At 42.4% G+C, this 25,967-nt stretch overlaps 1 protein-coding gene across 1 annotated transcript in view; it reads left to right on the forward strand.

The window, feature by feature from the left end:
- The window catches only part of B3GLCT (beta 3-glucosyltransferase), a 1,154,157-nt gene that overhangs the window by 705,186 nt on the left and 423,004 nt on the right, over positions 1–25,967 (forward strand). The window contains exons 6-7 of the mRNA XM_082244867.1: positions 6,551–6,662; positions 7,450–7,586. Of these exons, the coding sequence (XP_082100993.1) occupies positions 6,551–6,662; positions 7,450–7,586 (249 nt within the window). The remainder of the gene's footprint in view (positions 1–6,550; positions 6,663–7,449; positions 7,587–25,967) is intronic.

The raw sequence follows: 25,967 nt of genomic DNA on the forward strand, positions 1-25,967 counted from the left end.
CAATCTTCAGGGAGGCACTAGAAGTCTCCCTGCTTACAGCAGGCCTGATTCTGGCTTGGACAGAACTTCACATTCCTCGGACCGGTAATGTCTTGACTCTAAAAAATGACCTCTTCATCCCAAGATGTTTTAAGACCTCATTTGCAAGTGGAGGAAACCAAATATGGACCTCCTATCTTCCATGATCAACAAAAAAACTTAGCAGATTTGTCTCCAGATCCAGGGATCCATTAGTTTTTACAGTGCATACTCTGGCGACTCTTTGGGATCAGTTCAGCCTGATCTAGGCTTCTTCCTTTCTGAAGCCTTCTGCTTAGCACTGTAACAGACTTACCTGACTTCCTGTTCCTCGTTCCATGTTACCTGACTTCCTGTTCCTTGTTACATGTGTGGCCCCACCCATCCTTTACTTAAGGTGTGAACTTCATTCCCTTAGTGTCTCAGCAACACATCAGACGCCTATGATCTGCTCCCTCAAGCCGTTCATCCCTTGGTGACTGTACTACAATTTCAGCTAAACTGCAGTTGCCCATTAACTCAGCTAAACAGCAAGTATATTGCCTTGGGCTAAATTGTTTTCTCTGCTAAAAAAGTCTCACTGTGATGTTACTGTAGCCTGTATGACCAAACCTCACATCGGTAAACATAGCTCCGTTACTGAGTGGTTGACTTCCGCAGCTGAGATCCACACGGGTAATTACGTGATTGAAATCTAAAAAATGTGCTGCGCTAGAATATGGTGAATGTGAAATCACCAAAAAAATATATTCAAACCTATTTATAAAGTGGAAAAAACAACTGAAAATAATCAGTAATCTGTGATATCATCAAAAAATATATACCATATGTGCATAAAGTGAAACTGAGAATTTATCACGTGTAACAAAGCAATCTGTGCAAAATAAGAAATAAAATATGAAAACAAGAGGATATTTAAATCCCAATGAAGTCATAGTATTAAAACACAGAGGTGGTTTCAGGAAGATCAGCCACAAGGTCCCAGAAATTACATCCACACGACACTTTATGAGGATAGGGAGGACACCGATTTGCAAATCAGCAAAAAAAACCCAGATGGCTGCTTACCAGAGGAAGTTGGTCACTCAAACTAATGAGTGGACCAAAATGAGCTTGTGTGTAATACCAAGATTGGCCACAGGATGTCTCCTTATAGACTCAAATGCGATATCCACATCACGAAAACAGGAGAAAAAGTATAGACAGGGACATAGCGTAACTCCATATAAAACCGTTTTATTTGTATTAAAAGCAGGTAATTCACTCACGTTTCAGTTGAATGTCAAGGCATGTGGCAGCTGAAGAATACCGCATTAGGAGCGAACGAACATCTCCCATGGTCTAGGTGTCTTTTGGTAGCCGGCTATTGGGGGCGTGGTCACGTCACGTCTGACTCACCCGACCGGTTTCGTCATACGCTTGACGTCATCAGGGGTGTGAATGTCAGACGTGACTCCACGCCTATACGTGATTGTTACAAGGACTGGAATAGAGGGCATTCTGGTGATTCGTACAGAACTATCCCAAGAGGACATGGTACTTGGACCTCGTCAGTCTCATGGCAGACATTTGTATGTCCTCCCAGATCATCTAGATCTTCTATCTCAAGGGCCAGTATGTCACTCTGTTTCTTGGTCACAGGCTTTAATGGTTTGGCTGTTAAAGCCTGGTCCTGAGGGACAGGGCCTATATTATTATTCTTTTGAAATCTAGAAAATCAACTGCTTGCAATGTCTTCAATTGCACTTGGAATGCGTATTTCTTTTGGCTCAAGAAAATAAAATTCAATCCCAAGAAGTGCAATACATCCTGTCTTTTCTACAGTCTCTCATTCAGCATTTGTTCTTGAGTACCGCCAGAGGTCAGATCTCCCCATAAATGGTTCTTTATCTGGGAAAGCTTACCTCTCACTCCTTTGTGAATGCAATTGTATAGGGTGTTCCTCCCATTGTTCCCCAGTGACTCTGTGGGATCTCACCCTGGATCTTTCAGCTTTTCAAGACCGCCCTTTGAACTATTATGGATATTCCTTTCTATCCTTATAAGGTTTCCTTTATTATCACAATCATTTCTGCTAGGCAAGTTTCTGAGTTCTCTGTTGAGCCCCCTCTTTAAACCTGTTTTTTGTTTTCTTTTTTCTTTGGGGGGGGGGGGTTGTCAGGTCTTTGCTTTTGTTCTCTGCGGTGCCCACCCCTCAGTTGCACTGCTTTTGGGCACCATAAAGTACTTGAATTACTGTACTTTATCCTGTGTGCCATAATATACATTTAAAAAGATACAATTTTTTGACTTTTTTGACTTGACATAAAATCCTTATCTTGATAAAGTACATTGTGGAACACAGGTACCTCCCCTCTGTTATGATTCACTTCTTCTATTGTTTACTAACAAAACTGAGGCTTGCTTGGGAGTAGAGGGGATTTTACTGGTCGGTTATTGCAGCTTTTTTTGGTAAGTGTCCAATCTCCTGAAGGCTACAATAAAACCAATGCATCTCTAAAATACTTAACCTTGTGCCCTGTTATGTACTCCAGGAAAAGTGTGATAGTAAAGCCGGCCATAGATGGAGTGATTTTCTTTCCTGCAACCATGGACAGTCAGTGGAGCCATTGTGTTCTCTCGGCTGGGGGAACAATACCTGCAGAGAGAACACGGTAATTACTGCTAGCCACTATAATAGTCGCTATCAATAATAGCATGTAAAATCCAACAGGCTGGCTGTACCCAAGTTGATTGATTGATCAAGTTTGGTACATTTTTTTGTTTAATAACTTTTTATTGAAATTTTTTGAAACAGAACAAAAAACATATGATCAAGTAATGCAGTCATATTTGAATGGGAATACATTATCCGGTAAACATCAAATAAGTCAACACAGGTGAAAATAGAAACCAGAGTAATGTAATGGTAGCAGTAAGTATCAGGTAGCCTGGTGTCGACCCGTGAGACAAGAGACCACGCCCACTGCAATTCCACATAGGCACGGGCATAGCCACTGTCCCACAGGGCGACCCCACTATAGCAGACAAAGGTATGACATGCATAAACTTACGCAGTGTAGTTATATCTTAAAAAGTCCAGCAAAAACAAAGGATATCAGTGTATCTTAAAAAGTCCAGCAAAAACAAAGGATATCAGTGTAGCATAAAAGAATAGAGTAAAATGAAGGAAAGCAAAGAGAAGAAAAAGAGAGAACGAGTGAGGGTAGGGGACGGGAGAGGAGGGCAGGGGGAGGTAAGTGGAACCGTGACTGTGTGCATGAAGATCAAATAGAGCTTAAGCCTTACACAACAATAATAACCAATACATTGACCCCCCTGTAAACTGTGGAGGGCAGTAACATATGAGCAAGTATAAAAACCATCCTAGGGAGAGGTTTGGGATTTGAGGGCAGCAAAGTCAGTAGTAAGGGTGAAGGAGAGCCAACAAGCCCTAAGTTTGGTACATTTAGCCTGCCCATACATGGTTTGAATCTCGGCTGGTCCTTGTGGAACCACATGAGATTCGAACCATCTATGGCCAATTTAAGTCACAAATACTATTATACAATATGCTGCTGTTTGTGAGTACCTGGCTATTACAAGTATATGAGCTTTTTGGGTATCCCATTCCAAAATAATGATCATTAATATAGAATTGCCTCCCCTCCCTTCGCACTTGTGAAGTCAGGTACTGACGCTGGACAACAAGACTAAGGTCGCAACTGTGATTTAAATTTGTTCAAATGGCATCCAGTAAGTTTGAAGTCAGTGCTTTGTTTAGGCCACTCTTGTTCCTCCATATCAAACTCGTCAAACCATGTCTTTATGGGAATGGCTCCATACACACTCAATGAGGAGAGGTTTCCACGTACTTTTGGCCGTAAAGTGTATTACCAATGACTAGAACATGTTTTAATGGGTTTACTTTCTTAATAGTTTGGTGCTGTATTGCAGATTTCATGGCTGCACTCTAGCTCTCTTCCTAGAAGAGCCCTCCTCTTTTTGTGTGCTGTATAATTGTGGGTTAGCTGAATGGGTACCATTGATAGAGGTGGCTAAAAACCGAACATTCCTTTACATTTGCAATTCCCATTGCCTTGCCATGATCCTGTTTGCATATGCTGATCTGATTTTTTTTTTTTTTTTTAAAGGCTTTATGAAGTTTAAAAAAAATATATATAAAACCTCTTCCAACTGAGGTACCAGCCCTGTACCCAGGGTATACGTTTTAATATCCCTATTGCTAGAAATGTTGACATTTGCCATATACCCTTTAGCCCCAGGTGGGTGGTTTGAGATTATCAATGCTATTATTTTGAGGTACTTTATTTTTTCAATAAGGAACATTTCAGTTTCAGTGGAAACTTCATAGTTGTAGTGTTTCCAGGTAAAACTTGTAAAATATCTTGGATTTAGAGTATGGTAACTGAACCTTTGGAAGCTTGTATTATCTTGCATTGTGGCCTCTATAAACAATCTCAATTGAGAATGATTCTTTGCTGTGGGAGTAAACACCTTTGAAGTAAACCAGTTAGTGATTAGCACTTCCGCCTAGCAGCACTGGGGTCATTTGTTCGAATCCCGACCACTTCACTCCCTGCCTGGACTTTGCATCTTCTCCCTGTGCCTGCAAGGGTTTTCTCTGGGTCCTCCAGTCCAAAGACATACTGCTAGGTTAATCGGCTCCTGTCAAAATTGGCCCTAGTGCAGTATGTGTATGTGTAAATGGGAGTTAGGGACCTTAGATTGTAAGCTCCTTGAGGACGGAGACTGATGTGAATGTAAAATATATGTGTAAAGCACTGCGTAAATTGACAGCCCTTTGTAAGTATCTGTAGTAATAATACACAAAAGCACAGGATAAAGTTATGTTTCCTAATAAAAATCTCTTACGCTGGAATGGATGAAAGAAAAAACTATCTGCAGGGCATTGCACACTTTAAGGTTTAGTAGGCAGAGGTTTTGAGTGTTGTTTACTTTATTGTGGTAACCCCTGCCATTTTATCTATAACGCTCCTTAGTGAGCGCTTTTACATTTTGGTGTTTTTTCCCTCCTATCTGGACTTAATCTCAGATGACATGTCCCCACACTAGCAATGGGGGATCACAGGTGCAAAGGAGCTGGGACAAGAGGGCTGAAAAGCATGCGTTGCACAGGCAGCCTACTAAAAACACAGAACACCACTCAGGGAAATCGTTCTTCCCTTGTTCCCAAGCAATATCCATATATGACACTTCTCCCCTGATTTTTCTCTCAGATATGTATCATGCAGCCTGTCTGACAAAAGCAGATTTTTCTGCCACTTTGTCTGAATTCTTTGGAAACCTTCAATTACTTTTAGAACCTTAGGATTTCAGAGGCCAATTTCACTACACGTCCTTTTTTTCTTCTGACCCTGGTCAGAAATAAGAAGTGGAAGCTCTTTTCCTTATTAAGGATATGGTTTTTATAGCAGAAACCATGAATAATTTTCCTTACCCAGAAGCTTTTGAGGTACTAGCTATGACTGTGCAAAATACTCTTCTGTGTAAATGCGCTAATTGATGCAGTCCACACTAGTCTTTGCTGACCGCACCTGACTCTGTACAATCAAAAACTGCCAATATGACTAAGGCCGGCCATAGAGGGTTCGAATCTTGGTCGGTTCAACAGGAACCGGCCGAGATTTGAACCGTGTGTGGGCAGGCTGAATATACCCAGTTGATCGATCAATTAACTTGGGTGCAACCAGCCTGCTGGATTCACTTACGATTACCGCTAGCGGCTGCTATAGCTTCTAGCAGTAATTACTGTCTTCTCCCCCAGCAGAATGACTGCCCCTGTGCCCCCCATGTCAAGGAGCAGACAATTGTTCGGCAGGGGGAATTCCCCTGTCAGCACTGTTTGTTTTGATGGGGGAAACCTCTTGTGGACAAAAGCTTGGTTTGCTTGTATGAAACATCTTAAAAGCATGGCCTTTGGCAATCAATACCTATTTGGTGAATCCTTTGAATTCATATAGCATATATTCTATGAATATCAGTCCTAAGCATAGATAAGCACAAGCACATGTTTGAGGTCCTGTCTGTGTGAAAACTGTGGTTCTCTCCATGTAAGGACTGGCAATACTGCTTTAATAAGGTTGTAATTCCTCCGTCAAAGCATAGTAAAAATAAAAAGTGGTTACAGCAAAATCCAAAGTTAAACAAGAACTTCTGCTTCAGATTTTATTATTCTTTTTATATGCCCAAATTATTATAGTCTGGTTTAATGCAATCACTTACAAAAGCCTCTTCTGTTCGGCCTTGCTCATCTTTGCTTGTTTGGGCATTCTGGTATAAAGAGGAATTATTATCATAGACTTTCACGCTTGAGTTCTAATGGCAGATACAAACTAATAATCATTACTTGCTCTGAGCTGGTGTGTCATTAAAATGAGAGGCTTATAAATGTTCATCTCCTTTAGGTACTTAAACTTCATTAGCAACACTAGCATTTGCTTAAACGGTTTTCATTTAGTCTGTATTAGCAGTGTTAGTGTATATTAACAATCGGTTCTTTATTTTAAAGTTTTGCAGATACGTATGGCAGGAATTCATCGTGGATATTCTTCTGTGAAGAGGACACCTCTGTGAAAGTTCAGAAGGTGTTGGAAACATTGCAGAGATATGACAGATCTAAGGTAGGACCATACATTCAGTTGAGCATAGATTATATGGTAAACAGGGGCATTTTACTAGAGTACCCCCATTCAAGTGTAAAATATTTACTTTACTCACATCTATTTGCTACAAAGCTGATATCAACATAGATGTCTATGTGCATGGATTTAGTCTTTGGATCTCTTTATTTTATGTTATTCCACCACCTTCCCCCACATATCTTCCACCTTTTCCCACATTCATTAAAACTAGAAATAGTTTTATTACAGAAATGTACTATCCAGGCTACTGAAATCATGCATTATTCTATCCATACAGTATGTTACAATCTATATGATAAGCAGGGTAAATAGCAAAAAACTATGGATTTATCATACATCATATCTTTCGCACTAATTTCATAGGATAATGTATGAAGTTAGTAGGTGGGATAGTGTAGTATTGTTATAAGACAACATTGTCAAATTTTATGTATGTAGGAAAAGATGATGGATTTGTCTAAGTAATAAAAAAATAAATAAATAAATAAACAGCATAATCTAAACAGTTTTCTGAGGGACCTAATCCATGGTACCTTTTTCACTATTCTTGGCTTATTTTTGTTAAAATTTCCCCTTGGGTTGCATATTAGATGATAAATATGATGAAACTATAGCTTGTGATATTTCCATACTTCTTTTATTCAATATCTTAAAATACTGTTATCTTTTATTTCAGTCCCTACTACAGTTCAAAATCTAAGTTTTAACTTTGATTTTTGTTTGTTAAAATGTTGACCTTGCTCACGTTTCCATTTTTTTCTTTTAGAACTACTTCTTGGGAAAAGCATTGTATGATGAGGAATCTACTATAATTCACCATTACGCATTTGCTGAAAACCCATCTATTTTTAAATATCCAGATTTTGCTGCGGGCTGGGCTCTTAGTATGCCGCTTGTTAAAAGGTAATAAGTGATATACAGTAGTATAAACATATTTGTACCTTTTTTATTATGAGTTGTTAGAATGTACAAAGGCTTCTTTGAACTGTTTGAATCCTAGCACTTTAAGCCAGAGTGATATGGCCCCATTCACAAATTCAGTTTGTGGGTGATCCTGCTTTGAATTTGTCAAAAATGACTACACTGGTAATTAAAGCCTATTGTCTGGGCTTAATAAGAGACTACCCATACTTTTAAAGGGTGCCTTGAGATTGTCTATAATTTTAAATGGTGCCTTGACTGAAAAAACGTTGAGGAACACTGACATTTCATCTAAGTCCAATACAAAAAAGTGTAGTGGCATCAAATTATAGCCAAAAAGTGAGTAATAATAGAATATTACACGCTAATACAAATTTAAAACTTATATTTACAAATGTCTGGCTAAAAAAATGGATAAACTAGAACTTCTGTTATTCGAGGAGCACTTCATAGGAATAACAGAATCCTGGTTGGACAGTTCACACAACTTGGCTGCAAAATATTGAGGGGTACACTCTATTTTGGAGGGCAGAATCGGTAAAAGAAGTGGAGGGATATGTATGTTTGTATGTGTGATCTGAAGGTGAGTTTGAGAGCGGATATTACTAACAAAAACTATGATGGTGCAGTGCCATGGCTGAAGCTCAATAAGAGTGCAGAAAATAGTAAATTACTTGTTGGAGCATGTTATAGGCCCCCTATCATAAGGACGAGGAAGAGTCTCTGCTATCCTGATATTGATTGGTCAAATGGAACTGCAGTCCACACAGGCTTGCTATTTCTTAAACATATTTCAGGACAGGTCAGAAATCCCCCAGTGTTTTTCAAATATATTATTAGTAAATAGGTTATTAAAGAACAGATAGTGTTTTGGCTAATTTACTACCTTGCTTATTCCTTTGCTCCTATCTGGGATTATAAATATAATAAGTGATCGACACCTTTTATTTATGTCAAAATCAGTCCTTGTTGTATCTCTTTCATTAAAAGAATATTATTAATGAATAACCACTGTGCTAAATATAAAAATAAAAATAAAATCCAAATGTATTACAGAAGAGACGCTAGTCACTAATCACATCAAATAAAATAAAATAAAAAGTAAGTGAGTAATACAACAAAAAAATGATAGTACAATGAAAATACAAATCCCATTAGTATATTAGGACAAATTGCAGGACAGAAAAAGTTACAGAAAAGAAAAACAAGAGAAATAAAGGTGATGTGTTACGCAGACCTCCTGGTCGTCTGAGGTCTGGGCTCAAAAAGAATTGATGCAGAGCTTTGACTTTCTTTAATATTCCTTCTCTACCCAACCCCCTTTAAGTAAAATAAAGAATAAATAAAAAAAAAAACACACCCTAAGGCCCCTTTCACACAGGCGGACCGTTCTGATCCGCCTGTCCGTTTTTTTTGCGGATCTGAACGGTCCCCCCATGCATCTCTATGGGGGATCGGATGTCAGCGGAGACATGTCCACTGACATCCAATCCGTCAAATCTGGACGGATGGAAACCCTATTTTCCATCCTTCCAGCGGGTCGGATCGGATGGGATTGGATGAGAACGGACTGTAGGTCCGTTCCCATCCGATTTCCCCCATTGAGATGCATGGGGAACTGACAGCTGTGTCTCCGCACACAGCGCGGAGACACAGCTGTCATCCTCCTGCTCAGCGGGGGATCGGCGGCTCGATCCCCTTCGATGAGAAAAACGGAATCCGTCCGACGGACGGATAGTGTGAAAGGGGCCTTAACCTAAGAATGCTGGTCAGTTAGAGGTCCTCCTCAGAGCCCCCTAAGTGATTCCCTCCAGACAAGGGACTGCATTGTTTATAGATACCATCTTTATACCAAGCAGCATCATGGACAAAAGAAAAAACAGACCTTCCCAGATACTAAAGCTAGATAAATTACCAGAACTGTTTTATGATATCAGCTGTGTGGATGCAACCGCAAGATGGCATTTTTCAGCATTGTGAAAGAAAGTTAAGGAAAATCTAGTTGTTGAACCTTTGTCTCAAGATATGGCTGGGTTGTTGTTGTTGTTGCTTCTTCAGGTGTTGGTGGGGTGGGCCTCCAGACAATAGTGCATGAATACAAAAAGAAAAGGGAGAATGTCAGAATATTGGGTGGAATCAAGATTGATGCAGCTGTGTGGCCATTAAGGATTATTACTTATAAGGGTTATAATGTTGACAGGGTAAAGCAGTAGGCAGAATGAGGGATGTAAAATACAATAAGACATAAGACCTGGATTTCCATGGATACCCTGGTTTCAACGGTTGTTAAATATGGTACTCATACTGTTTGTCTCATGAAACCATTATAAGCCTGTGGGTCCCCACTGGACTCTTGTAACTGAGTTGAGACGAATGCCAAAGCCTCATATTTCACAATAAAAAAAATATATGACTGATGTCTTAGTTACATTATCTAAGGAAATAGAAGATAGAAACCGAAAGAACAACTTAGAGAGCATAATATTAAACTAGGAAAGGGAAAGAAAGAGAGGTTAGTAATGGAAATGAACAAAAAGCATAATCCAAATAAAAATGGGAAAGAAAAAAAAAAAAAAAAACTACAGATTTAATGCTGCTCTAAGATTTTTATTTTACACATTCAACTCTACATAGTTACAGAGCATTGAATCTGTATTAAAAGAAAAATAAATAAACTAATATATTCAGTCAGGTCCAAAAATATTGGGACATTGACACAATTCTAATCTTTTTGACTATACACCACCACAATGGATTTGAAATGAAACAAACAAGATGTGCTTTAACTGCAGCCTTTCAGCTTTAATTTGAGGATATTCACATCCAAACCAGGTGAAAGGTGGCGGGTACCCTAAACCTATCTGGGACTGGCGCTAAACTACCACTAACCTCCTCTCACACTAACTTGCGTCACAAGTGACACTAAAACAGTGATAAGTAAATTATCTGTATACTGTATATAGTGACACTGTGACAGGGAGTGAAAGGGTTAACTGGGGGGATCAGGGGGTGACAAATGTGCCTATGTGTACTGGTGTTAGTGTAGTGCTTGTGTACTCACTGTCTGATGTTCTCTCCTCTCACGCTGGAACCGAAAAGGGCTCCAGGAGAGGAGATTGCATAATTTCCTGTGCCTGTGTGTACATTGCACAGACACAGGACATTCCGCAATTGGTCAGAACCGATCACCAGGTCCAGGTCAAAAATCATTGGCCTGGACCTGATGACTGATCGGTTGTGATCCGAATCAGCACATCGCGGGGACGGCCGGCGCACGCGCCCGCCCTCTACCTCCGCGCGCGACTGATGTTCAGTTACGCCAGTTCACGCAGCTAAGCCACCTTGCTGCAGTAACTGGTAAATCAGTGCTGCAGCCAATAATCTTGTTATTTTTTTTTTTTGATCAGCCAGCTGGATAATCAAAAACAAAACAAAAAAACAAACACAATCCATTTAGGTCCAGCTTTACATGGACTAACCGATTTAGAAGGACTTGAATAGCTTTAAAAAATTTTATCAGAAGATAATTATAAAACTAAAACTTTTAAAACATTTTGGTTAATAGAGTGTGGACCCCTGTCAGGTTTTGTTTTTGCAATCTATGTTCTATTTGGGAGATTTCCCTTCCTCTCCCAAAGGTTATAACTGTTTCCTACTTACCCACGCCTTAAATAGATATATGATGGAATTGTTTTTCTTATAGTCTGTAGGTCCCAGACATCTAGCAAAGCTAAAATTGACTTGCATTAAGTACTGTACACGTTCTGCATGCACTCTTTCCTGCTAGATTTCTAATTTCTGTCAACCTAAGCAAACCTTTCAACCATTACAACCTGTTTACCATTTGCAGTCTTAGAATTCTGGATTATGGCACAGTTGGAAGTCTCTGAATGGCGTAGCAGGTGGTTTGTCCCCACCTTGCAGCTTTCCTTGCTATTAGCAATGCATTATGTGAATACTGTACATGTACAAACCCAATTCCAAAAAAGTTGGGACACTGTACAAATTGTGAGTAAAAAAGGAATGGACTAATTTATAAATCTCATAAACTTATATTTTATTCACAATATAATATAGATAACATATCAAATGTTGAAAGTGAGAGATTTTGAAATGTCATGCCAAATATTGGCTCATTTTGGATTTCATGAGAGCTGCACATTCCAAAAAAGTTGGGACAGGTAGCAATAAGAGGCCAGAAAAGTTAAATTAACATATAAGGAACAGCTAGAGGACCAATTTGAAACTTATTAGGTAAATTGGCAACATTATTGGGTATAAAAAGAGCCTCTCAGAGTGACAGTGTCTCTCAGAAGTCAAGATGCACAGAGGATCACCAATTCCCCCATTGCTTCAGCGAAAAATAGTGGAGCAATATCAGAAAGGAGTTTCTCAGAGAAAAATTGCAAAGAGTTTGAAGTTCAATCATCATCTACAGTGCATAATATCATCCAAAGATTCAGAAAATCTGGAACAATCTCTGTGCGTAAGGGTCAAGGCCGGAAAACCATACTGGATGCCCGTGATCTTCGGGCCCTTAGATGGCACTGCATCACATAAAGGAATGCTCTGATGGTATGGGGTTGCATGAGTGTGTGTGGCATGGGCAGCTTACACATCTGGAAAGGCACCATCAGTGCTGAAAGGTATATCCAAGTTCTAGAACAACATATGCTCCCATCCAGACGTCGTCTCTTTCAGGGAAGACCTTGCATTTTCCAACATGACAATGCCAGACCATATACAGCATCAATTACAACATCATGGCTGCGTAGAAGAAGGATTCGGGTACTGAAATGGCCAGCCTGCAGTCCAGATCTTTCACCCATAGAAAAAATTTGGCACATCATAAAAAGGAAGATGCAACAAAAAAGACCTAAGCCAGTTGAGCAACTAGAAGCCTGTATTAGACAAGAATGGGACAACATTCCTATTCCTAAGCTTGAGCAACGTGTCTCCTCAGTCCCCAGACATTTGCAGACTATTATAAAAAGAAGAGGGGATGCTATACAGTGGTAAACATGGCCTTGTCCCAACTTTGTTGAGATGCGTTGATGCCATGACATTTAAAATCAACTTATTGTTCCCTTAAATGATACATTTTCTCAGTTTAAACATTTGATATGTCATCTATGTTGTATTCTGAATAAAATATTGAAATTTGAATCTTCCACATCATTACATTCTGTTTTTATTCCCAATTTGTACAGTGTCCCAACTTGTTTGGATTTGGGTTTGTATATTACAGGAAAAATGTATGCAGCTGAACTGATCCCTTTTAAAATTCCTGTTTGTGCTCTTTGATGAGGTATAAAGTGGAATGAATACTGTGTAAAGATAAAAAATAAAATACCATTGCTACTTTGACCTGCCTAAAGTATTCAATGAATGTGTATCTCGTCAGGCAGGCTTTAGTACTACATATTGTAAAACTGGAAGAGAACTGGTGTTCACATGCAACTCCTGTTATATATGTGGACTTTATGGGCACATAATGAGACATATATCAACTAAATATTACATAAAATACATTTATTGAATATTCCTTAAAAGCATCTCAGTAAAAGACAGAGACAGGCCCCGATTTGAGCTCAGCTCATACGTAGCAGATCAACATCTCCAAACAATCATTTCATGTATATCATACATATATAGAGATTAAATTGGTACATATCACAAAGTAGTCCAGATATACGGTCCTCATCTGTTCACTGGTCAACGAGTTTCGCATAAAGCTTCCTCAGGACTGTGAAGATATACAAACTGTTTTCTCTTAAAATAAACAGACTTAATATTAGAATTTAATTTCACATAATGTAATACATACTATGAAAATAAAATGTACATCAAAGTAAACAACATGGCTTACTGGGGGCAGCCTTCCCCGAATCCTCAAAATAACCTTGCCCAAGGCAGGCACAGGGGAGCGATTAGGACCAATTTCTAGTACATATTGTAGATATCTGTCCCAATGTTCCTAAATACAAGGCAAGGTATATATGTATAAACATGTATGTAAGCTAATTTACTCTTTGCTCATCACTCCATATTTATGCAAAGGCACACAAAGCATAGTAGTAGTTACCTTTATTAGAAATATAGGCTCTATTATATATAAGGACAGATCTATGATTTGCCCACAATATGTTGTCTTAGTGGGACATCACCTAAATGTATGATAATAAAGAGCATTCTCATACATATCCCATCAACACAATCCCTCTACCTCTATGGTAAGGATTTGGGCCTACCTGTTGGTGTAAATATCTTGGTGTTGTGATAAGCATCTCTCTTAGTGAAAAAGCCCTTTATAATTCTGGTGAAAGTTTCAATATATAGTATAGACTCTCCTGTAAAACAGCAGGAGGGGCAAGATTATTTAATATCCTATTTTTAGCCATAAATCACAACCCATGTTAATATATCAGAATATCTCACGAAAAAGATGGGGAATCGGTGATGCACCAGAGAAAAGTAAGGGTATCAATAACGTTGCATCCTAGAGACTAATATGGATCTAAATTAGCGCCCCAGAATAACGGTGGTATATGTCCACCAGTGCTAAATAGGAATCCTACCTAAAAGTTGGTCCTTAGGATCGCTTGCCGCCATGTACGTAGTGCCTAGCCAGCTGGTCTATTTGTACCCCCCACCACACAAAATATGCACCTGCCGCCAGGTAGAACAAGCAGCGGCTGATGACGTCATGCGGCGAGAACACCACATGACGCACAGTGCGGTGTGCGTTCTAAGAGGCGGTGTCTGTGCAACAATGGCGCGCGGCATCTCCAAGCTAATGAACCGGTTCCCATGATCCTGTCGGGTGATGCCCGGGGTGCAACGCAGCACCATGGACATTTCCGAGCTCCACACTGTCAGTGCAGTTAGCAGGTCAAGGGAACTGGTCCTTCCCAGAACATGTCCTCCTTCTACACCCCAAAAAGAGGGGAGGGGGGCCGGACATGTGGAATTGCAAACGCATGTACCCACCCCAGATCTGATCAAGGAGGAACCAGGAGAGGATCAGCCTCAAGCTATATAACATCGCATATTTGTCATTTACATAGGCACCCAGTATTACAGCAAATATTATATTTAAAGAACAAGCAAAGGCAAAGCTACACAAAAAAAAAACAAATGGTGTCAAATGTGCACATATAGGTAGAGCAAGATCTCAAGCATATAATGGTTGTTATACAGCACAGCAATAATTTTATTTGTCATGGTCTAAGGCTTCAAGCGACATTGGGAGAGAGTCAGAAGGAAAGTTATCATGGGGAAACCCAAAATCAAACAAGCTATATAATTGTTATTCTTTCATCACGCTATAGAAAAGGTTTAAAACGAAGTGCCTCATCTAGGCCTGGAGTCTCTGTAGCTTTTAAACTATAAATCCAGCAAGCCTCACGCTGTAGTATAATTTTGTCAAATTCTCTCCTTATAGGATTTTCCAAGATTCTCTCCAATGCTTTAAATCAAACTACATCTGTATTGTTTTTATGATAAAGCCCTAGGTGTCTTCCTATGGGTGTCGATAATCAGTAATTTTATACCATACCCAATGTGGTCTTTGATTCCACATCAAAATTGGCATTTTGTTTTGCACACATAAAAAGCTCCGCATCCGCAGAACATTTTATGTAGACAATTCCAATAGTTTGGCAATTAACATGATGTGGAATTGCATGCAGTTGGCCATTTGGTAAGTATAGTGATTGGTTTTTATAGATCCACTGACAGAACTTGCAGGTACCACATTTCCATGTGCCCCTTAGCCCTGTGGGGTCTATGTCTCTTATTTTTTGAAAAAGACTTCTAGTCACTCAGTCCCTTATTGATCTCGCTATTTTAAAGGTAATTTCTAGGGATTCTTTCATGTATTTCCTCAGGATTTTATTGTTTGTTAGTAGATACCAATGTTTTTGGAGAATTTTTCTTACTCAAGACAACAAACTTAGATAAGGAGTTATTAGATGCACTGTTTCTGTTTTTGATTTTTTAAGGCCCTGGAACATGACTTCTTCTCTTTTCAGCTTGTACACCTTATTATAGGCTTTACATAATAAAGTTTGTGCATAGCCTCTGGTAAGCAGTCTATTTCGTAGGGAGTCCGCCTCCCTTTTAAAGTGTTCATCGTTTGAACATATTTGACGCAGTCTTAGGTACTGCGAGTATGGAATACTATGTATTAAGGGTCTAGAATGGAAGCTATTGGCAGGTAGAACCGTATTACAGGCTGTAAGTTTTCTGTAAAGTGTAGTCTCTACCTTGCCCTCTCCCTGTATAAGAATTTGTAGATCTACAAAAGAGATGACCCTATTATCATGTTGTACAGTAAATTTAAGATTAAAATCATTCCTCCCTAGAACTTCCATAAATGCATTAAGTTCCTCCACCGACCCCGACCACCATTCCTTAAGTACTGCTAGTCTTCTTGAAAGTGGAATGCTGCTATACAGTTCCTCTATGTCGATGGCAACTAATCTCGTATCAGGTGGGACTTGTATCCCTTCCAGATGTCTCATTAAATCAGGAGTATCCTGAATGTAGGAGGGAAGTGCCATCACATAAGGTCGTAAATAAGTGTCAATTAGACGGCTCATTTGCTCTGTGCCTCAGCCTATAACTGACACTATACGTCTACCTGGAGGTGTCGTTATGTTCTTATGGGTCTTTGGTAATGCATAAAAAGTTGGTATGCAAGGGTTTTTAACCAAAACTGCTTCATATGTATCCTCCTCTATAACTCCTTTTTGATATGCCTCTACTAACTATTGCACAAATAATTTTAGAAATGTTTTGATAATATTCTGAAGATTTTTTTTATACCATTCTGCATTGTTTAAGATTTTCAAACACATTTCTCTATATTGTTGAATATCCATCAATACCACATTCCCAATCAAAAAAGATGCTCACAAACCTACCCAAAGGAATAGTAAACAACCCAAGCGCTTTAGGAAAAGATGCTAATCCTCATCCCTGCGCTACTGGATACATTATATGTTTTTACATTTCTGTCTTCCGTGATTTATAAATACCACATTCCTACCTTTATCTGAGGGTTTTATAACAATATTTTAATTTTTTGCTTAATGCATGCAGAGCCTCCGTTTGTTCCTGTGATAAGTTCCCCATCTTTTGCCTCTGAATCTGTATTTGTTCAATTTGCTTAGATACTTGGGTTATAAATGCTGCAATGTTAAAATTCGTTTGGAGTGACAGAAATTTTTCGGATTTCTTTTTAGTTCTAGGTATCTTATTATGTGTTAATGGCTCTGAGCCAAGAGATATAGGTACATTAGCCAATGATTGGATATCATCTTCATACGCTTTGTTTTCATCTAAGAGATCCATTAGATCCTTGAGGGCTATGAAGTCTCTAATCTTGAAGTCCTTCCATTGCTCCCTAAGTATCTGATCGTCCTTTAACTTTGTTCTTTCTTCATCGAACAAAAACCTATAAGTTAATTTCCTCCAAAATAGGGGAAGATCTTTTATAATCTCAAAATAATCTAATGTGTTGGACAAAAGGTAAGACCTAAACTTAGAAACTTCCTCTTCCTTGGTGAGGACATGTGACAATAGATTTTTTTTTTAATCAAAAACAAAGTTTATCAAACTGTGCAATATACAAGATATGCTCAACAGGAGTACAAAATAGCTCAAAAAATAACATACATGGCAGGAGATACAATCCAGTGTAGGCATCAGATAAAATCAAATATATATATAAAATCAAATATATCCAAATGAGCAACAAATACCATAAGGAATAAACAAAAAAATTAAAACCAAAAGAAAACCCAAAACGCCTGGTGTGGTTTACTCAAGATAAAAGAAAAAGGGTACGAATAACAACATTGCAAGTTATAAAAGACACAAGTAGCTATAGGACGGAGGACACATGGTGTGCAACATAATTAAACCTAGCCCTGAGCTCAACAGGAAATGTGTATCTCCAGCCACAGTGTGAAACAGGTGAGTAGAGTCATCCAAAACAACATGTCAAAGACGACTGCACCCACCAGTCCCAAATTTTATTATATTTAGTGGGACATCCCCTTTTAATATAAATTTGTTTTTTGGAGGTCAAAGTAGCATTCACCTCAGCAATCCAGGTGGCCAGAGTAGGAGTCGAGGACTGTATCCAGCTCCGCGCCAGCACCTTCCTGGCACTGAATAACGTCTCATGTAAAAATTTCAGCATAGATTTATCCAGCTCCAAGCCCGGAAAGAGACCCAAAAAACATTGCAGAGGATCCAGTGAAACCGGGGAGCCCACCTGGTCGAGTAGGAATTGTACCACCTGTTCCCAAAAACAGTTAATACGTGGGCAATGCCAAATAAGATGCTCAAAGGTTCCAGCAGATAGCAAGCACTTGGGGCAATCCGGACTCCGAGAGGGATCAAACATAGACAACCTAACCGGTGTAAAATAGGCCCTATGAAGGATGTTGATTTGCGTAAGCCTGTCCGACATTTTAGGAGACCAACCTGCCCACCTCCAACACCTCACTCCAATCCTCATCATCCATCTCCCCAGCGTCTACCTCCCAGAGAGGTTTAAGGGAGAAGCCAGTTGCGTAGCTGACAGAGTAATTAACATGTCATAAAAGGTAGAAATGAACTTCCGCGGTTCGCTCCCTTTCAAAACAAGGAGAACATCCAGGGGTTGTAACAGGGGGTAAGCCCCATCAAATTGGGCATGAAACGCATTTGCAATTGTAAATACCTAAAAAACATAACGTTTGGTAAACAAAACTCATCTTTCAAATGGTCAAACGTTTTAAGATTACCGCCACTCAGGACATGGGACAGCTGATAAATACCGTGGAGGATCCAAATACTTGGGCCAGGAAGGTGCAACAGTTCCCCCAGGTGTCTGTTATACCACAAGGGTGTATCCTCATGCAAAGGGGAGCAATTTGGTTTTGGGACTACAAAGTCCCAAATCCTCTTGTCATGAAAAGGAAGAGCTAGTATAGGTGGACTGGCAGTAGACCCCCAAGACCTCTCAAAATATCGCAGAAGGGATGAGGGAAGAGGCCATCAGACTTCCGACTCTCCAGAGCCTGATACCGTTTCTTTTCAACTTTATCAAAGTAGTACATATGGGATAGCTGGGCCGCAATATGGTACAGGCCCAGATCAGGGACCAACAGTCCCCCCAATGCCGCAGGACACTTCAAGACCCTCCAAGACAACTTATGTCTGGTGGTCTCCCAAATAAAGGATTTAAAAAGAGACTCCATGACTTTAAGGTATTTCAGCTGGATATAGACAGGGGAGTGCCACAGGACATATAGAATCTTCAGAAGTAGCACCATCTTAACTAAAACAATACGGCCCATAACTCCCAGCGGTAATTTAGCCCACACCTGCGTCTTGCTTTTAAGAAACGGGATAAGAGGCTTCACATTTAACGAAATAAAATTGGACAGTTCCCTAGACACACGGACCCCCAAATAGCCAAGAAAGCTAACTCTCTGTAGTGGTAAGCAGGACTGTTTCACTGGAGGAGGAAAGATATCAATGGGGAGGGTCTGGGACTTGTCCCAATTAATTTTGAGGCCCGAGAAGACCCCAAAACGCTCAATAATTTGAAGGGCAAATTCGAGCGAAGGTCCAGAATCCGTGAGGTACAGAATCATATCCGCGTAGAGTCCAATTTTTTCCCCCAGATCACCAGAGCGCAATCCCGGGACACCAGGGTGGGCCCTCAGGACCATGGCCAACAGCTCCACAGCCAAGGCATGCAACAGGGGTGAAATGGGACAGCCCTAACGCATCCCTCTAGACAGGGGGAACGCAGAAGAGGTCCATCCAGTAGCGACAACCTTTGCCCATGGTGCATTATTTAATATAGTGAGCCATTTAAAAAAGTTAGGGCCAAAGTCAAAGCAGCGGAGACATTGCCACAGGTACGGCCATGTAACCGAGTCAAAAGCCTTGGCTGCGTCTAAAGACACTACCACCCTGATGCCGATCTGCGTGTCAGAAGCTTGAAGATTCATGTACAAACTCCGGGTGTTAAAAGTGGTATTCTTAGCGGGCATGAACCCAGTTTGATCTGGATGCACGAGCGATAGAATAACCTTATTTAATCGCAATGCCAAGATCTTGACATCTGTTTGCAGCAGCAATATTGGTCTGTACGACCCCGGCTGAAGGGGATCCTTGCCCGGTTTGGGTATTAGCACAATGAGTGCCTCTCTCATAGACTTCGGTAGAACATTCGCCTCGAAACCTGCCTAGAAGTTTAGGGACCAATGGATCAGAGAATTCCCAATCAAACTCAATCGGCAAGCCGTCTGACCCAGGGGCTTTGGATCTAGCAAAGTGGGACATCACCCTCACAATATCCTCCTCCGATATAGGGGTCTCCAACATCTGTACCTGCGAATCAGAGAGCGTGGGGAAGGTAAGTTCACCCAAAAAGTCACATAACAAAGGAAGAGATTAGTCCGCTCTAGATGCATATACCTCACTAAAAAAAGTAACAAACTAGGCAGCCACAGCCTCTGGTTCCATAAGAAGGCCACGGGCCTGGGAATGCAACATTATTTCCGCAGGGGGCCTAGAGTTAAGGTGGACCAGATAGGCCAAAAGCCTATCCGGACGTTCCCCCTGCTCAAACAACCGCAAAAAACATACGACGCCTGGCTTTTTCAAAGCATAGTTGGTCAGTCACCCGAGTCTGAAGTTTGAGATTTGCAAGTGTGTCAGGCATGGGGGCCGCCACGTAATGGTCCTCTAGGGCACGGAAGTGTTCCATCGCTTGGGAATACGATACCTCAGAGGAGCGTTTATGTCTATTGATGTGTTCGCTCAAGAGAAGCCGGACGTGCTTCTTGAACATTTCCCACACTAGCAAGGGAGAGGCCATATCCGCATTAGAGCTGAAAAAAAAATTGCCATTCATCCGCCAGATTAGCGAGATCCGGCAGATGGGACAACCAAAAGAGGTTCAGCCTCCAAGACGGAATGGGGGGTGTCACACACCGCCTTAACGTAACCCAATAGGGAGTGTGATCTGATAGAATGTGCAGGCTGAATCCCGCACCCTGCAGCCTTGGGAGGAGACGCTGGGAGATCAGGACTAGGTCAATTCAAGATATAGAGGAGTAAGGAGTAGAGAAACAGGAGTAGGCCCTACGAGTGGGATAGAGGTTCCTCCAGGTGTCCACAAGTGCAAAAAGTGCAAAAGAGTCTCGTGAAGAGGGTAAGATACCCCACCAGGCTGTCCCAGCCTATCCAAACCTGGGTTCGGCACCATGTTAAAATCACCCAGCCAGATGGCCGTTACAGTCGGGTGGCGGAACATGAAAGAAAATCCTCCACCAGTACAGCAGAGCTATAAGGAGGGGGCATATACCAAGCTAAGATCAATACAGGTGAGTTATCAATATGAGCTTACAGAAACACATGTCGGCCCTGAGGATCCAACTCAACTGACTGTAACACAAAAGATACGGACTTGGCAACCAGTACAGATACCCCTCTGGATTAGGAAGTGTGGGTATAGTGGTACGCCCAGCCGAGCCATGGACGCTTAAGCGCCCGCTGTAATGAGCCAACAACATGGGTTTCCACCAATACAATAATGTTGGCGCTTCAAAAAGGTAAATATGGCCGTGCGATTCACCCTATCCCCAAGTCCCCGGACATTCCAGGCCAAAAAAGTAAGGAGCGCCATCCAGAGGTGGCAAAACATTAAAAGAAAGGAGTGCATATGCGCAAAGGTGAACCCCCAGAGCCAGCATCGTAAATGCACCTAATGAGGCAATAGGCAGTAGTAATAGGACATTTGCAGAACCCTAAGAGACACAGCATAAGAAAAGACAAATAACATAGCAATGAACCACACAGTAAGGAAAAAAACAAAAAATGCAAATCCCTAACCCGCCCGGCTCTACACAGACCCCAACTTGTGAAAGCATGAACCCCAAACAAAGCAGCAAAAAAGTAACCAAAATGGACTCTCCAGCACGCAGCATGCACCCTGAAAAGGGCAACAAGCCGCAGCTGGGGCACTATACTTGAGTCACTGTTGCAAAAAACATAGTGATAGGCAAAAAAAGAAAAAATACACCAAAAAGTCAGGAGCACCCTGGGGGCAACTGTCTCACTGAAAAGCGTGGAGAGTCGACAGACCCTGTCCAAAAGAAACAGGTCCATAGTACAAGGCAGTGATTGCAGAGTGGTCTACCCCTGAGCAGTAGGAACTAGCATAAAGTAGAATCCCAGACAAAGTCCACAGTATTCAGCAGTATAGGGCACCTCCGGGCGACACAGACGCCAGGCACCAAGGGAACTAAAGCAAAAAACCAGAGCCAACCCAGTCAAAAAGAGGTATCAAAAAATAAAAAAATAGGGAAAAAATTCTGAGAAGGGAGGAAAAAAGAACCCCCCCCAGACAGAGTCTTGAAGAATCCTCAGGCAGGTACATTTCGACGATCAGGCCAGTCCATGGCAAGGGCAGGGTCCTCAAAGAACTGAACACGGTCATCCACCTCCACCCGCAAATGTGCCAGGTACAACATAGCGTATTTAATATGGAGGACTCGCATTCGCCGCTTGACTTCCTGAAAACGAGCTCTCAAACGCTGAACCTCTCCAGAGAAGTCAGGAAACACCGCCACCTGGCCATTTTGAAAAGGAAGTTTTCCTTTCTCCCTAGAAAGGCGAATAATTTTGTCCCGGTCCTTAAAATTAAGAAATTTAGCAATAAGTGTGCGGGCTGGAGCTCCAGATGGGGAGGGGGGGCAGGGATACGATAGACCCGCTCCACAGCAAACATCACTGAAAATGATTCACGGCCATAGGTTTTGAGAAGCAAATCCTCTAGGAAGCTGTCTGGATTAGCACCCTCCACCAGCTCAGGCAAGCCAATAAACCTTAAATTGCACCTCCACAAGCGATTTTCCATATCATCCTGCTTGGAATATAGCTGTTGTAACTGGCGCTTAATGTCCTCCATGGAGTGCTGCAGAGGATGCAGGATTTCCTCAGCCTGGCTGATGTGGGTCTCTGCTTCAGTGACTTGATCCCGCAATTTAGACAGGTCTCGCCTGATGAGGGAAATGTCTATCTTAACCTCGTCTATTTTAGCAGTGAGGGTACTCTGGCACAGGGAGATAGCGTCTAGTATCTTGGTTGTGTAAGCCGCCGCGCGCTCTGCTTCAGAGGAGGAGCTGGCGCCAACTTCGGCCTGCATGGTCCGATCCTGACGGCGGAACCTGGAGAGCTGAGAGCTGGCTTCCGCGGCCTTCTTGGGTGGCGACATGAGTCCCGGAGGGGCAGCGGATCACGGGGAACCAGCGAGGGTAAGTAATACCAGATAAACGGCAGCAGGATAAATAAAACGAAGGCTGGGTAGACGGAGCTCACACCACTAGCGTCTTATCCCATCACGCTCCAGGCCACGCCCCACCCACAATACTCAATTTTAGAGTGATTATGCACCCCTTGCACCATAACAGAAGTCGTCTTGAAAATTATTTCTGCATCCAATTCTAGCACTCTTTTAGGCACGCAACAAGGGGCCTGTTTGACGAAGCAGAATTTCTCAGGCAAATAACAGCCTTAAAGGAGTTGTGAAGGCAGAAGGTTTTTTTAACTTAATACATTCTATGCATTAGGATAAACATCTGTGTGCAGCAGTTCCCCTGATGCTTACCTTAGCCCCCTCTCTATTCAGCGAATTACACGAGTCCCTCACTGTCCAGGACTCTGTCCTGATTGGCTGAGACACATCAGCAACACCGTTGGCTCCCACTGCTGTCAAAGTCAGTTAGCCAATCAGAAGAAAGAGGGGGCCGGCATGGGCCGAAACTCCGTGTCTGAATGGATACACAAAGCTGCAGCTTGATTCGGGTGGCTTCATAGCAAGCTGCTTGCTTTCGGGGCACTCAACAGGAGAGAGGGGGCAGGAGAGCTGAAAAGGGACCCAAAAGAGGAGGATCCGGGCCACTCTGTGCAAAACCACTTCACAGAAAAGGTAAGTATAACATGTTGGTTATTTAAAAAAGAAAAAAACAAGAAGAATTTAAAATCACTTTTTCTCTTACGTCCTCCGACAGTCGCCGCCATCTCCATATTCGTCACAATGGGGTATTAGACTTTGCTCCGAAGGAGTAGCTAGGCAACAGAATATGTTAATATAAAAGCTTTAACACATCCCACCCCCAGGGGGTGGTCCCCTCAGTCAATACCCTCCTACTTCCTGTATCCATACCTCAGTTTCAATGTCTAGCTTGTCAGGAGTAGCTGGATGTTTCTATGCTGGGGCATTTTGTCTCAGCCTTTCTCTTTTTGGATTTTTGTTTGAGTTTTTTTCTCTCTCTTTACTCAGCTGTTGTTTTTGTCAGCGTTAGTTAGTTCTTCTGATGAAGAGGATTCGTGCGGGCCGGGTCTCGAGCTGATCCCCCTGGTCGCAGGTTGTGGGTCAGTGGCTTCCCGGCCTGCCATCGAGCGTTCAGCCAGGTAACGCTCCTGGCACAGTGAATGACCCATCCCTGTTCGGTGCAGGGATGATTGGTGGGGTGGCTACCTCACTGGACGCTGTGCGGTTTCTTAACCCCGATTTTGTGCATCCTGGATTCGACTCTCCCTGCCTCATGTGCAGCGGCTTGTTCGCCTGTGCGGGTTCCCCACGCCATCTAGGAGGTAAGTGTATTTATGTGGGGACCTGTCTGTTTGGGGGGTGTCAGTCTGGGACTGTGTAACCCTGCCTGTGTTCACACTGTTAAATTCCCTATCTCTCTGACTGCATGCTGTGGGCTGCAAGGAGGGGGGGCTGTGCTGCACTGCCTGTGTCAGCCTGTGTCTGTGTGACTGGCTGTGTGCTGTGGGGCATGATCATATCGTGCTTAGGGCACATTACAGCGACCGCAGCGGCGGTCCGCCATGTTTTTACGACATTATGGTGTTTTTTTAATCACCTCACTGAGGTGGAGGAGCGGCAGTTTCGGCGCCAAACGGCGTCATTTTGGCTGCACTCGCTCCAGCCGCATGTTTACACTGATGGCGGCCATTTTCTTGTAGCCTTCCATAGGCTTTCATAGAGCGCCCTGCATGTCAGCATTTCCTTTTCTCCTGAGCCACCGATCGAGGCAGAAGCAGCAGCGGTCTCTCCAGGTTTTTACCTCCCTATCCCTGTATCCTTGCCCAAGTTGTACTTTCTCCCTGTGGGGGTCTCATTGTACTTGTGTGTGTGTGCGGTGGGCTGCGCTCGCTGCGCTTTTTAAAGGGGCAGTTAACCCTTTATTATTCCACATACTTTGGGGCATGGATTCTCAGGAAAGCAAATTTCCTGCCACATTGGTGGGAAGCTAGGGGACTGCTGTTTCCCCCCCAGGGGGGGATTTGGCTGCGATTGTGGCTAGCCTTGCGGCTCAGGTGCAAATGCTGGTGGCTGCTCAATCCTCAAAAAGACCCAGAGTTTCAATTTCCTCTGATTCAGAGGGTGATGGTGCCGGGGCTGCTGTGGCTGGGGTCTCCCTATCGGGGTCCCGTTCCTCCCTGGATCTTGTGGGGTCCGAGGTGGAGGCTGAGGTTGAAGGGGTGGATAATTCTCCCCCTGGCTCGTCTGAAGAGCTTGCACTCATGGATGAATTGGTTGCTTCTATTAAGCAGACGCTGCACTTGCAGGATGAGCCATGACCTCCTACTGCCTTGGCGGCTTATGGGACAAAGAGAAGACGCAAAACATCGCAGGTTTTTCCCTGCACGGATGATTTCCAGAGCGCTGTTAAGGAACAATGGCGTAATATCCGCAAGCCTTTTGCGGTACCCAGTAGGTTCAAACTGCGTTATCCTTTCACACCCGCTACTGATGAGCGTTGGTGCGTGCCACCTCCGGTGGATCACGCGATAGCGGTTTTGAATAAGTCTACTGCGATTCCTGCTGAGGATACCCCGGTGTTCCGGGATGCCACGGACAAGAGGCTGGAGTCTCTTGCCCGTCATACCTATTCTATTATGGGTTCTATGCTGAAAGCTCTGTTTGCCTCCCTTATGGCGGCCCAGGCAGTCGCGAGCTGGACGCAGGTGCTTAGGCGCGTTTTGGTGGCTGATTCTGCCCCATCGGCGACATTGGATATGGTGGATCAAATCCATCAGGGTGTCATGTATTTGTGCGATGCGGACTTGGATATGGTCCCGTTGGCCGCACGTGTACACGGTGTGGCGGTGTTGTCCCGCCGCTTGGTTTGGCTGAAGTGTTGGTCGGTGGACCAATCTTCGCGCAAAACCTTAGCCAATCTGCCCTATGACAGTTCTCGCCTTTTTGGCGAATCCTTGGATACACTGATAAAGGGGATCACGGGGGGTAAGAGCACGCTCTTGCCCCAATCCCAC

Source organism: Pelophylax lessonae (assembly GCF_965119305.1).
Source record: "Pelophylax lessonae genome assembly, chromosome: 2".
Taxonomy (NCBI): domain Eukaryota; kingdom Metazoa; phylum Chordata; class Amphibia; order Anura; family Ranidae; genus Pelophylax; species Pelophylax lessonae.